Source organism: Jaminaea rosea (assembly GCF_003144245.1).
Source record: "Jaminaea rosea strain MCA 5214 unplaced genomic scaffold BDZ90scaffold_1, whole genome shotgun sequence".
NCBI classification, from domain to species: domain Eukaryota; kingdom Fungi; phylum Basidiomycota; class Exobasidiomycetes; order Microstromatales; genus Jaminaea; species Jaminaea rosea.
The window spans coordinates 2,854,369-2,867,916 of record NW_020289975.1 but is presented as its reverse complement, the minus strand read 5'-3'; the positions used below and the strand labels follow the sequence as shown (position 1 = coordinate 2,867,916).

Genomic DNA, 13,548 nt, shown 5'->3' with positions numbered 1-13,548 from the left:
CGTGAGCTCTTCTTATTCTCTCCGATAGAGACGTTGAACCAGAGCTGACTACCTAAGGCTCGCCAGAGACTGAGCAGCTAGCGACTCGGCGCATACGCCGTCGCTACCCACCGACGCAGCCTATCACCCAGTCACACCCTGGGTGGGGTCAGGTGGTCGATTGCTTAAGGTGGTGTTGTGATGAGCCCCTGATCGTCAGAAAGCGGGCGAACTGTATTCTTGACAATGCCGGCATTGCGGCCTGATCATCCCACCTCCCTCCTTTGCTCAAGAACTTCTCGCTTCCAACGCTTCATTCGAGGAAACAGGGGCTCCACAATCAACCGGGAACCGCTGCGAGCCTGCGTGCGTGCCTCCTGCTTGTCTGCCCTGCCTGGACACAATCACCGCCGCTGCAGCGCCTTCCGGCAGCGCGAGTAACGGCGGCTTTGCTGGGTCTTGGCCTTCTCTGCCTTGTCTCCCTCCTCCTCGTTCCTTGTCCCTGACGGCTGGCGATTCATTGATTGACATTGCCACCCAGACAAAAGCCTCGCCATCACACCCAGCTCGAGTCTCTGTTCTTCAGAGAACAAACAAGGCGCCCTAGCGCCCTACTCTCTCGGCCCCTCGCTTCCAACTCTTGGCTTCCTTCATTACCCCACACAAGCTCATCGTGCTACATACGACTCCTGAAGCCTATCCTTTGAACACCACAGGCGACCCGCGCCCGACTTCGACTCCTCTGCTGTGGACATATCATCTTCGTCTTCATCATTCCATACCCTCACTGCTACCACTACCAAGCACAGCACCCATTGCCACCTTGATTATTAGCCACATCCCAATATGCTCGCCTCCATCTCGAGGCCACTCTCCTTGGCAGCTGCGGCTGTTACCCTCTGCACGTCGGCATCGGCGAACAGCCACGTCTTTCCTCCCGTTGACACGAGTGAATGGGCCTTCAGCGATCATTACCTGTGGGCTCGTCAGTCGCAGGGCATCGGTGGTGATGGCACTGATCAGCCACCGGGGGTCCCGTTTCTCCCCGACATCCCATTTGCAATGAACGAGTGGGTATATGCTGGTGAAGAGAGGAGGAGACACAGCTCGCTCACCCCTTTGCTCCGCCTCCTCTGACTATCGCAGCTCCTTCCCGTACTCGCCACCCTTCTACCCCACGCCCAATGCCTCTGGGCAGGGCATCTGGGCCGAGCCTGTCCGCAAGGCTCGCGAATATATCCAGTCTTTCAACCTCACGCAGCGAGTCCAGCTCGTTACTGGCGTCGGCTGGCAGCAAGGACCCTGCGTAGGCAACATCGCAGCCATCCCAGAAGTCGGCTTCCCCGGCCTCTGCTTGCAGGATTCCCCCCTTGGTGTGCGCTTCGCCGACAACGTCAACGTCTGGCCTACCGGCTTGACCACTGCCGCCACGTTCAGCAGCGATCTGGCTTACCAGAGAGGCAAGGGCATGGGTCGAGAGCACAAGACAAAGGGCGTTAACATTCAATTAGGACCTGGCATGAACCATCATGCATTCGCAGCAGGAGGCCGTAATTGGGAGATGGGAGGCGCAGACCCTTACCTTTCGGGAGAGTCTGCCTACCACACCATCAAGGGCATGCAAGAATCTGGCGTCCAGGCATGTGCCAAGCACTACATTGGCAACGACCAGGAACACTTCCGTAACGAAGGCTCGGTCAACATCGAGGCTCGCGCTATGAGGGAAATCTACCTGCACCCCTTTATGCGCTCCGTCCAAGCCGATGCCGCCACTCTCATGGCTTCATACAACCTGCTCAACAATTCGTGGTCAGCGCAAAACTCATATCAGCTCAACGAAGTGCTCTACACCGAGCTCGGTTTCCAAGGCGCCGTAATCAGCGACTGGGGAGCGCAGCATTCCGGTGTCGCCTCAGCTAATGCTGGGCTCTCGATGACGATGCCCGGTGACGAGCTCTGCTGCTTCACCGGACAGAACTCATCATTCTGGGGCCGCAATCTCACTGAAGCCGTCAACAACGGCACCGTCGCCGCATCCCAGCTCGAGAACATGGGCGTTCGTATCCTTGCTGCCTGGTTCCTTCTCGGCCAGGATGACCCCGACTACCCGAAGCCGAACTTCGACTCTTTCGATCTGAGCACTCCCATCAACAAGCACGTCAATGTCAACAAGCTCTACAATACACAGGAGCTTCGCAGGCACATCGCTTCGGCTGGAACGGTTCTCGTCAAGAATGAAAAGAAGAAGAATGGCTACCGCGCTCTCCCTCTCAAGAAGCCCAACGGCCATACCCCCAATCATTTGGCTGTCCTTGGATCAGACGCTGGGCCTGCCTTCCTCGGCGCCAATGGTATCGCAGACCGCGGTGGGGTAGATGGCACGCTCGGCATCGGATGGGGCAGTGGTTCGGCAGACTACAGCTACCTCATCTCTCCCTACGAGGCATTGCAAGGTCGAGCCGTCTTTGACGGTACGGCCTTCTCGTGGAGCTTTGACGACTACAACCTGAAGCAGGCCAAGAAGATCAGCGACGAGCGCATCGGCATTGACGCTGCTGTGGTCTTCCTTCAGTCAGACAGTGGAGAAGGCTACATTACCGTCGACGGCAACGCGGGCGACCGTAATAACCTCACGGCATGGCACGCCGGCGATGAGCTGGTCAAGGCCGTCGCCTCCGTCCAGTCGAACACGATCGTCGTCATGCACTCCCCGGGCCAGATGGACGTCGAAGCTTGGATCGAGAACCCTAATGTCACCGCAGTGATCTTCGCGCATATGCCCGGCGCCGAATCTGGCAACTCGATCCGCGACGTCCTCTACGGCGACTACGTGCCTAGCGGTCGTTTGCCGTACACCGTAGCGAAGAATCGCACTGACTATGAGTCCGAGGTGACGTACGTCAACCGCTCCGCACCTGGCGTTGCACCGCAGCTCAACTACACGGATGGACTACTCGTTGACTACCGACACTTTGATGCCAAGAACATCACCCCGCGCTTTGAGTTTGGGTTCGGCTTGAGCTACACGAGCTTTGAGATTGGAGAGGCGCACGGCGAGTGGATCAATGGCGACCACAACTCGAAGCGCAACAATGATGGGCATGGCAAGGAGCACGGCAAGAGCCACGGTCACCCGGGGAAGAGCTACGACGACCAAGTTGGGCACGACGATGGCAACTCTCCGCCCAACACCATCCCAACCCAGTCTCCTTTCGTGGGCACGAAAGTTCTGCCCGCCTCTCTCTTCAAGGACGTCTACAAGCTGACATTCAGCATTCGTAACACCGGAGACTACGATGGTCACGAGGTACCACAGGCCTACCTCCGCTTCCCCGCTTCGGCGGGAGAGCCGCCCAAGGTGCTGCGCAAATTCGACCGCGTCTTCGTGCCCAAGGGTGAGACAAAGGAGGTCACGTGGATTTTCAATGCGTACGACTTCTCCCATTACAGTGCGAAGCAGCACAAGTGGATCCGATCGGAGGGGGAGTATGAGATCCTGATCGGGAAGAGCAGTCGGAAGATTAAGAGGAAGGTCAAGGTTGAGGGGGTAAAGCAGAAGACGACATGAGGGGAGAAGGTTGTAGCTGAACGGACTTTTGCTGCTCTATGAGCACACGCATTCTTGTTTTCCTTCCCTTCCATTATCCACTTGTAAATTTCCTCTTCGAGCCGACCGAATCCTTCGGATCAATCCAATCGCCATCATCATGATTCACCTCCCTCTGATCATACAGACCGTACGCACGTCGGCTATCGAAGCCCGTCGCATTGACTATGGCAGCCCAGCAATGAGTGGCCTCGGTAGCTTGGCATTCTCGATCAAGAAGGGGGTCGAGTGAGAGGGCCAAGGATAGCGTCCTTTCTGGGTCGCAGACGAAGAACGAGAGCAAGGTTAAAGTTCGAGCACAGTTTGTTTGCACACGCAGGGCCGAGCTGGGCGAGTCGACAGGTGGCCTGATCGGTCGACGGCGGCGTTCTCCTGGCTGTGCGGAGCTTACGTTTCAAGGAGGTGTAGAGGGCCACTTTACGCGTCAGGCGCGCGCCCGAATAGGCAACTCGCGTAGCGGGTCAGGCAAGGGACCTGGCGAGCGCGGCGGAGGCGGCAGCGCGGGTCTAAGGCGAAGCTCGCTCCTCTCCACCCATCACTCATCCTCTCATAGGCAAGAGAGCAGGGTGGGTCCGGACTACCCCTTTGTCGTCGCATCACCGGACTCAGGATGACTGAGGGCTGCAGCACCGTGAGATCTTGGTCGATGCGCCACCGCTGCCGCCGCGGCCAACGTGAGAAGGAGGTCCTGCCCTGATCGAGCACAGCCCTGCGAGAAGAGCGAGGCTCGTGTCCATTACCCACGCATGGTCAGCTATCGAAACAGGAAGACTGCTCCGACATCGTGGCGCAACAGCACTGAAGGGTGATCATTGGGGCGTTAGAGATACAGATCTGCCCACCCAATAAGGTTCAGACGACGGCCAAGCGCCGGAACTTAAGGGGCTACCGTGGCTGATGAGACGTCAGGTCGAGCAAAGACGCGACGGCGAGACAGCCGAGAGTAACTCGTGCTGCTCCTCTGGATTCTCATCCAGGCCTTACAGCGAGCTCGACGGCTTCCCTGGCTGAGTCGAGTTGAGCGACAGAGCGGGGTGGCGGAGGGAGGAAGGGGGCCTACGTGACAATCGACGACGCGCCTCCTCGATTAGGGAGCTGTTGGGCGAGCGCGTCTCTCTCTGACCCAGCCTCGCCGCTCCTGCTTCTGCCACTGCGTCCGTTTCTCTCATCGGCAGCATCACCGACACAAGTCTAAACTCAAATTGACCTCACCTCGGGGCCAGCCCTCACGCCCCCGTCGCAAGCCCAGAGGAGTAAGCGATGGGGAGCGAGCTTGCCCGGCGACAGGCTACAGGCTGCCATGGTGCCTCTGGAAGTACAGAGGGGAGCCAAGCCCCGAGGCGTACCAAAATGCATTGCATGCTCAAGATGCATCCACTTTCGGCCCAAAATTCGGCGAGGCAGCTCCACTAGGTGCGAATGGAGAGGAGGGAGGTAGAGCGGCACTTTTGAGCTATCAGTAGGCGCCAACTGTCTCATAGGCCGGCCGAGAAACGGCCGCGATAGGGCGGCTCCCGACTCGAGCTCAGCTTGACAAGTCGTCATTGCCACTGACACTCAGCTGCCAGCGGCTCATTAGCACCTGCGCTGGGCAGTGAAAGGGCGACCATGAGAACGCGGCGACAGGCAAAGTTCTTCAACGTGCGTCCGAGGGAGCCCGACATGCTCAAGTGCCCTCGCCCGAGTGCCGGTCTACTCTAGTGATGGCGCTTGTCTCGCGAGTGCCCCCTTGCCCAGGGTCAAAAGGCGGCTCGTTGCTTCACACAAAGATGCCAGCTCCACTTGAGGCCCGAGGCCCGTCGTAAAGTTTTGCGGAGACATGGGCCAGCCTGCAAGTAGCAACGAAACAGTCATGCAGAGCCGACAGAGCAGTTCCAGTGCCTGCGAGGGAACGCAGCTCTGTGACCATGGTTGCGTCGACGCAGAGTACAAAAGGTGAAAAGGGCAGAGGCAATGCACTCCTATCTTGGCTCACTCGTCTCCTCTACGAGCAAGATCGCCCGAGTGAGCAACACAAACCGACAGTATGGCACCTACGGCATCGTTTGCGACTCCTCTTTACAGCTCGGAGCGGGCGCTCAATGCCTCGCCTTCTCTCGAGCCCACCACCATCAAGAAGGCACGCATCGTACCGCCATCTGCTACCACAGCTTCGCTTCTGATTCCCCCCGCCCCCGAAATCATCGATGGGCGCTGCGTCTGGCACTGGCAAGACAAGCACACCATCGCTGAAGGCTGGATCGTCATCGACGCCCCTCAACCCACCGCAGCAGGTGGAGGGCTTTTCCTTCATGAGCAGGCCTCTCTCACCGAGGTCCGAGACGTGGCCTGCGCCATGAGCACCAAGCTGGCCGTCTCTTCCCAACCGCAGATCGTGGGCGCAAAGGGCGGAATTCGATTCTCGCACCGTGACCCTGAGGCAACGCACGTATTGGAGCGTTTCATCCGGGACAATGCCGCGGTGATCTCAACGTACTGGGGCACAGGAGGTGATCTGAACACGAGTCACTCGCTCATCGACGAGTATGCAAAGAAGTACTGCACACAGGGAACGGAGACGGCACTTGATGCGCTGAGCCGCGCTTTGCAGTGCCCAACGTCAGCGAAAGATGTGCCCCGCCTGCTGCAGGAGAGTGTCCCGACCCCTGCGGGTGTGGAGGGCGTAGAGTGGTCGCTCGAAGAGTACTCAGTCGGCTACGTCATGGCCGTGACGCTCAAGCGCATGCTCGAGAAGACGGACCCGGCTCTCATTGGACGTGCTCGTCTTGTGGTGCAAGGCTTCGGCTGCGTTGGCGCTACATTCGCTCAAGCGGCTCAAGAGCTAGGACTTGGGAGGATCGTGGGCATCTCGAGCCAATACGGCTTCCTATGCGATAACTCTGGCATCGATGTCGCGGCAATCAACAAGGCGCGCCGCTCCTCGCCTGATACGACCGTGGACCCCAACAGCCTCGAGGCTGGTCTGACCGCCCAGCAGCGTGCTCTGCCGACCTACACGCGCCGCAAGACGGCTAGCACCGATGAGGATCACCTCGTCTCTTTCCTCACTTCTGCACGTGCGGACGTCTTTGTGCCGTGCGCTTGCCGCTACATCTTGACGCCCAAGGTCACGGCCGCTTTGGTCTCGCACACTTTCTCCGACCTCTGCGCCAACGCACAGCGCTACGTTGTAGCGGGCGCCAACAACGTCTTCCCCGCCACGGCGCAGCGATCTGCCTGCCTTGCCAAGCTGGACGAGGCTGGGATTACTATGATGCCCGAGTGGGTCAGCAACTCCGGCACGGCCAATCTTTTCATGAGAACGTGCAGTGGACTTGCCCTCCAAGGCAGGCCGCTAGGCAACTTGGCCGCCTGCGCAAGGGACACCACCAGCTTCATTGACGCCGTCTTCTCACGGGTAGGTGGCTCGAGCTCTACCAGCACCGCCCTGTGGCACGCTTGCGACGAGGTAGCCTCAGCGAGGCGTCAAGCCGGAGCAATCAATCTGCTGGGAGTGGAGCGCATCTCCCACTTGACGCTTATATCGCCGGACGCCAAGCGATCCAAGGAGACCTTCCTGCGCGTGGGCAACGTCAGCGAGGTAGTCAGCGTCGAGGGAGGTGCCGACCTCTTTCGCCTGCCAGGCATCGACGACCCAACCCTCTCTATCGAGCAGGCCCCTGCTGACGCCGGTCCAGCGGATACGGGACTGCACGTCCGCTTTGCTGTTGCCAACCTGGAAAAGGCGCGCCGCGTTTTGGCAAAGCAGAACGTCGCCTTCACGGAGCGTCCAATCACTCAGAAGGGCCAAGAGGGGGATTTTGAGCTCGAATTGACGGGCGAGCAAGCCGGTTACCCCATGAGCTTCTGCCAGTCAGCTGAGCCCTCCGCGTCTAGCAGCGCGTCCCTCTCCTCCCCCTCAGCCGCAGGCCCCACGACACTCTCGAACGGCTTGGAGCTCATCTCGCACGCCCTTGTCTCTGAAGTCAAGCAGCTCGATCATTACACCCTCATCGTGCCCGATGCCAGCGCAGTTCGCGAGTTCCACGAGCGCATGCTAGGCTACACGCACCTGCGAACCATCACCTTGAATGCGGGCGCAGCCCCGGAAGGAGAGGAGGACATGCTCAATCATGTAATGGCCCTTCCCTTCGACACGCAGCGTGTCCTCGTTATCACTGAAGGTCTCATCCCCGAGTCTATCTTCAGCAAGCTCCTCCAGAAGAAGCGTCGCCCGTACGTGCACCACATTGCTCTGCAAGTTGGCGATGTTGAGGCCGCCTTTGCCGGTGTCAGGGGCGCAGGATGGCAGACGACGAGCGACAAGATCAGTAAGGACATGCTGAGTGGGCTGAGGCAATTCTTCTTGCGCGAGGAAGAGGCAGGGTGCTTCTTGGAGCTGATTGAAAGGAGCGATGGGCCTGCGGAGAAGCAGGAGGAGGAAGCTGAGGCGCCTGTGGCCGTCGAGGCTGTCGAGCAAGCGAAGGCTGCGGTCGCGAAGACGCAGAACGATGAGTCGAGCAATGCGAAGGGGCAGGGTGAATTCAGGCGCGGCAATATGGCCAGCTTGGCCCAGTCCATGGAGAGCTACGTCAAGGGGTAGGGTCTTGGCTGATCGGTGCCGCTGCTGGTCAGCTTATCTCGTTCTCCTTCCACCTCGCTCGTTTTCGTCACTGTCTCATCCCCTCTGATCTTACCGAGTATCTCGAAGACGCGATAATGCATTTTGGTACCCTCGAATTCGCGCCTGCTAGCGAGGAACTGTCGCACTCTTCCAGTGGGAGAATGGATGGATGTCAGTCGATATAATTGTAGATGCAGAAAGAAAGGGTGACAGCGCGCTTGGCGATTGGAGGAATGCTGAATGACAGGTGTCGTAAAGAATGATGGTCGGGAATGGTCGTGATGCTGATGAAGATGATGCCGCCTCCCTGCTCCTTGCCTCTCTCGCGTAATGGCCTCAAACGTACAGCTCCACACCGCTTGCCGCCCTCCCCTGCTGTGTAGCCACGCGCTGGTTGCACCCTTCGACAGGGCATACGAACGTCTTGACACGCTTGCAGGGCTTCTCTGTTGCTGCTGCTGCTGTTGTTGTCGCTCCGGCCACTGAGGCTTTCTTCGTCTTGCTCGCGCCGCGGGGAGACGTCGCAAGCGATGCGGCGCCACTTGCGGTGCGACCCCCGGGCCTGCTTCTACTCCCACCCCTTGCTCGCCCCCTTCCCCTGATGGCGCCCACTGTTGAGTGAGAGACTGATTGCTCGTCTTCCGTCTCGCTGTCAACAGGGGCGGCGGCGGCGTATTCTTCTTCTGCGTCGATCTTGATGCCATTTGCGCCGCGCTGGTGAGAAGGGGCGTCGGTAAGAGTGGCGTGTGTGGCGGTGTCTCCTCCGGCGGATACGTCTCCATCCGAGCTGATGGCGCGGCCTTTGCCTTTGTCGCTGGGCGAGTTCCTCACGCTGTGTGTAGCAGAACTGCCCTCGTCTGGCTTCAAGGCCTTGTGAGGCTCGTCCCTCTCGAAACCTTCGCCATCGTCATCTTCTCGGGGACGCTTGACGCGCAGGCGACTGTGGCTGCCGCTGCTGCTGCTGCTGCTGCTTCCCTCCATACTACTATCTGCGTCCACACCCAGGGGGATGATCGACGCTTTGCTATCCTCCTCCCCGTCTTCCTTGAGAACGACAGCCTCATCTCTCCTCGCCTTCTCCACCTCCTCGCGTGCCATGTCTCTCGCCCTGGCCGGGGTGATGCCATTCGCGTACCTCTCATAGCAGCGCCCGTCGATGACGTGGCCACAGGGCAACGCCCAGATCCTCCTTGGTCCACTGCCGCCAAGGACAAGCGCACAATCGCATCCGGCGCAAATGGGACTCGTGTCAGGGAGAGGGCCGCGAATGATACGAGGGTCCTGCTCGAATGTTTCCACGTCGAGGGGTGGTTCCACAATGCCGAAAGAGAAGGTCTTCTTATTTGCTTTGCTGGGGTTGCTATCCGTGAGGTCGACTGGGCCGTTGCCCTTTGGCGTATGGCTGGTGTGGTTGAGTACCATCTTGGGATCATGTTTGGCGGGGATCACCTTCTCGAGCTCTTTCCTCATGGCCGCAGAAGGGTTCCAACCCCCACTTGCCCTTGCGCCTCCTCGACCTCCGCCACCTCCTCTTCCTCCTCCCCTTCCTCGCGCGACTCCAGCTAATGCCCCTCGTCGAGGCAATCCTCGAGCAGCTGCCCCGCCTCCAAAGCCAGCGTGAGCAGCCATGTGGGTCGCAACGCCTTCTACTCTAGTGGCAAGATGGGAAAGATTGGCGAGGACGCCGCCCATTGAGTAGCCCGAGGCGGCTTGTTGGGGAGCTGCTGCTGCCGCGGCTACTCTTCCGGCAGCGCTGTTGGCACCACGACGACCAGGCATCTGATCCTCGGGGACATAGACTCGATGAACCCCGCCGTTGATCATCATGTCTACTGCGACACGACGAGTGCCTGAGGGGCCTGCTGCTGCGTTGCTACTGTTGGCGTGCGGACCAGGGGGCAGACCATCGTGGATGCGTACACCGGGCGCGTTGTGGGTGGTGCTGGTGATAGAGAATCCGCTCCCTGACGTAGGTCTAGTTGCCGATGATGATGATGAGGAGGAGGACGCACCACCCCCCGCTGCAGAAGTTGGTGGACGTCGGCGTGGCTCGCGTCCCTCTGAGGTCAGAAAGTCTAAGTGCAGGGGTAGAGAACGAATACGGGGTTAGCTCAATTCGGGTATGCGCTTGACACAAGGACTCACTTTGCCTCCATCGTACTGAATCCTCTGTTTGCATCATTTGGGCTTGCCGAGCTGCTCTGGCAGCATCGGCGGCTCGTTGCGCACCTTCTGACATATGACTGATCTCGAAGCCATCATCCGATGCTGACGATCGCATTGGGCGTCGACTGCTCCCACTGCCGCTGCCGGTGCCACTGCCACTCGGCGCAGCTGCCGATGATGACGAAGTAGACTGGCCTTGGTCTTGAGTGGAGGTGCTATTCGACGAGGATCCTACTGGCAGCGTGATGGCTGGGCGAGGCGGCGAGTCCAGCGTCAGGTCGATGGTATTTGACATGCTGAAGGAGGTGTCAAGGCTGCTGTTGGTCTGTATTAGCGCTGCTCCGCTTGGGCTTGCAGCGTGTATGCTTCTTGAAGACGAATAGGGTCGAGAGGTTGATGATGATGATGATGATGATGATGACGATGAAGAAAGCGGATGGTCGTCGAGCGCCTCACGCCCCACTGGCGCCGCGCTTTTCTTGTCTGTGCTGCTGCCAGCTCCTTTGTGCGGTCAGCGAGGCTCGTAATTGGTGGTGGCAAGGAGGACAAGCCAAGCCAAGCCAAGTTGCCGCCGCCAGTCCGGGATGACGACGAGCTGACTGTTGTTACTCCTCTGTCCCTGTTCCGCTCCGCCATCGCCACGCGGGGCGCGGCCGTCTCGTCTCGTCTCGCCTCGTCTCGGGTTGCAGTCAAGCCACGGCCACAGCCACAGCCCAAAGTCGGCTTGTGGGTCAGACGCGGGCCGCGAGTTTTTTTGGCTGGGGGGGTTCGGTCGGGCTCAAGCCAAGCGCGAGGTGCGAAGTCAAAGCCAGCGTTGAACCTCCATCTCACTTCTTGACTTCCTTGTCCATTCAACCATCGTCCATCGCGACGAGAACCAGAACTCTCAAAGACAGCAACATCAGGTGAGCATCAGTCGAACACCTCCCTATTGCATCGCATTCGCGCCCTCCTTTCCACACGATGATCTTCGCAACTTCCTTTCCCCGGCCTACCCGACCATGCCGAGAAGAAAAGGAGCTCGATCGCTGTCGAGCAACGCGGGCCCTTCACGGGGTTTTGCACATCCTATTTTGTACTTGCCAGTACGACTTTGTCTGATGGATCCACGATAATGGCGCATCACGCTAGCTAGACACGGGCAGTTTGAGCTGACCATCATTGCTCCTCCTCTGCGCGCGTAGATCTCCTGCCCTACTACATCGACTCCGCACCGCCGCCGCCCTTTCGCCTAGCTGGTAAGCATCGCACACCCAAGATGCAGCCTTCACGTCGTCCGCCCTTTTCCCCGCTGCTACTCGACTCCGATGATGAAGATCATGGTATCCAGCCAAATTCGCAGTTTCCACTCTAGGGCCCACGCTCACCGGCGTGACTATATTGTAGTGGGGTTTCATTGGCTCTCCCTAGCGAGAGACCTACCGACAGACGTCCATCTCCTTGCGAGAGGGCACCGACTCGAACCCTCCTGCTTCGGCAGGAGTGTCGGACCGTCCAGTGGCGTCTCGTTATTGGTCGTTTGCATCGCATGGGGATCGCAGCCGGCCCTGGCCTGATGAGGGTTTGCAGACCTTCCTTGGAAGTCCGAGGAGTCACACACAGTTGCAGCGGTGGAAGTGACGGCGACGTTGATGGCGCAGCTCGGTTCTACGACTTCGTGCACAGCCGGTTGACATCGTCTACCTTTCTGTCCACTCCCAGCTGCACACCTTCTTGGCCTTCCTCTTGCTTCTCAAGACATTTACCAGCGCCACCGCAACGTGAGTACCACTCCAAAAGGCGCATCGCCGCCCGCGCTCTGCTCTCGCTCGGTTGCATACCAGCACGAGTGATGAGCATAGAGTTTACCGTAAAGCATTAGGAAGAGCCGTCGTTAGCCCCTGCATGTCAAGGCCTCGTCTCCACAGTTTTCGTTGGTGTGATGACCTCGCGTTGGGAGTCACCGGCAATCGAGGGCGGCTGAGGAGCAGTGGGTTCGGCGCGGCGCAGGTGGTGATCGGAAGATCTGTTGACTGCGGCTGGTGAGGCTTTGTGCTGGCGGTCAAACGCTCGGCCTCTGCTTCTCCCGTCGTTTTCACGGCTGGCCAGATCACTTACTTCGCTGCTTCGTCCTGCTGTGCCCTCGCCGAGTCACCTCTTGTTACCGACACCCTACATGCGCTGGAGGTCCCGCCTTGTTGGCTGAGACGAAGAGCGGTGCAACGGGCCAGGCCGAAAACAGGTTACCCTGAAAGAACGCAGAGCGTGCGGCGCAGTGATGGGCAGAGTCGGGCGCACGGATTGAAAATTCAGGACTAGAGAGGCTGACCTCAGTCCCTCTCCCTCTCCCACAGCATGTCCTCTCTCTTCCCCTCGACGATGCGCCGCATGGCCCTCGTAACCCCTGCTCTCCGTGCCTCCCCTATCGCCACGTCATCCGCCTACACCCTCAACGGGTGGGTGCGTCCCATGTCCTCAACGAGCGCCTCATCAGCGCAAGAGGACCCATCCGCAACCACTTCGTCCACCGCCCAGCTCCGCCCCACGACCCACTACCGTGTCACGCTGCGTCGCTCGGCCATTGGCCTGCCGTCTCGCATCAGCAAAGTCCTCTCGGCCATGGGCCTCAAGAAGCGTCTCCAGTCCGTCTACCTTCCACAGGACGCACCCGTTGCAGGACAGATTCTCGCAGTCAAGGAGCTTGTTCATGTCGACAACGTGAGGCGCCTTGACCCGCCTGTCGGCCTTGACCTGGAGGATGTAGCGGATTGGCACGCGCAGACGCCCGACAAGGAGGCAATCTGGCTCGATGCCCGTGGTGATGTGGTTGACTGGGGGCGGGAGGCGAGAAGGGCCCCGAGAGGCTACACCGTCGTAGGCAACTGGGTCAGTCAGGAGAGAGATGAGGAGATTCGCACGCGAGGAGTCGCCGCCGCCGCCGCCGCGACTGACGAGCTAGCGGCTGAGGCTGTTGCTGCTAAGGAGATCTAAGCTCGCACGCCCTCCCTCGTTCCACCGTCATACCACTACCTTGTATCATTGCTCTCATTTGCTTCGTTGTCATCATCATCAATACCTATAGAAAGACCACGCCATCTGGTCGCCCTTGCTTCGCTACCACGGTTGTGATCGAATGACGGTGACTACTGGCCGCATGAGCGGGAAGCGTTCCCGGAACGGAAAGACGCGATTTGCGTCTGGCCGTCCGCACCAT

The 13,548-nt window shown here is 59.4% G+C and overlaps 4 protein-coding genes across 4 annotated transcripts; 3 read left to right on the top strand and 1 right to left on the bottom strand.

Annotated features, from left to right (window-relative positions):
* The first annotated feature begins 459 nt into the window (after positions 1 to 459).
* On the top strand, positions 460 to 3,861 carry BDZ90DRAFT_277495 (glycoside hydrolase). Its single transcript, XM_025509012.1, has 2 exons — positions 460 to 1,049; positions 1,126 to 3,861. The coding sequence occupies exons 1-2, from the start codon at positions 826 to 828 to the stop codon at positions 3,545 to 3,547; spliced, it is 2,646 nt and encodes an 881-aa protein (XP_025365704.1). The 5' UTR covers positions 460 to 825; the 3' UTR covers positions 3,548 to 3,861.
* Positions 3,862 to 5,371: 1,510 nt separating this feature from the next.
* Positions 5,372 to 8,346, top strand: BDZ90DRAFT_34855 (hypothetical protein). The gene has a single exon (XM_025509514.1). The coding sequence runs from the start codon at positions 5,613 to 5,615 to the stop codon at positions 8,166 to 8,168; it is 2,556 nt and encodes an 851-aa protein (XP_025365703.1). The 5' UTR covers positions 5,372 to 5,612; the 3' UTR covers positions 8,169 to 8,346.
* Positions 8,347 to 8,525: 179 nt separating this feature from the next.
* Positions 8,526 to 10,650, bottom strand: BDZ90DRAFT_258128 (hypothetical protein; the record flags this gene model as incomplete). Its single annotated transcript, XM_025508037.1, has 2 exons — positions 8,526 to 10,264; positions 10,335 to 10,650. The coding sequence occupies 2 exons, from the start codon at positions 10,648 to 10,650 to the stop codon at positions 8,526 to 8,528; spliced, it is 2,055 nt and encodes a 684-aa protein (XP_025365702.1).
* Positions 10,651 to 12,689: 2,039 nt separating this feature from the next.
* BDZ90DRAFT_258127 (hypothetical protein) lies at positions 12,690 to 13,325 on the top strand (the record flags this gene model as incomplete). Its single annotated transcript, XM_025508036.1, has 1 exon — positions 12,690 to 13,325. One exon carries the CDS (start codon positions 12,690 to 12,692, stop codon positions 13,323 to 13,325), a length of 636 nt encoding a protein of 211 aa, XP_025365701.1.
* Between the last annotated feature and the right edge of the window lie 223 nt (positions 13,326 to 13,548).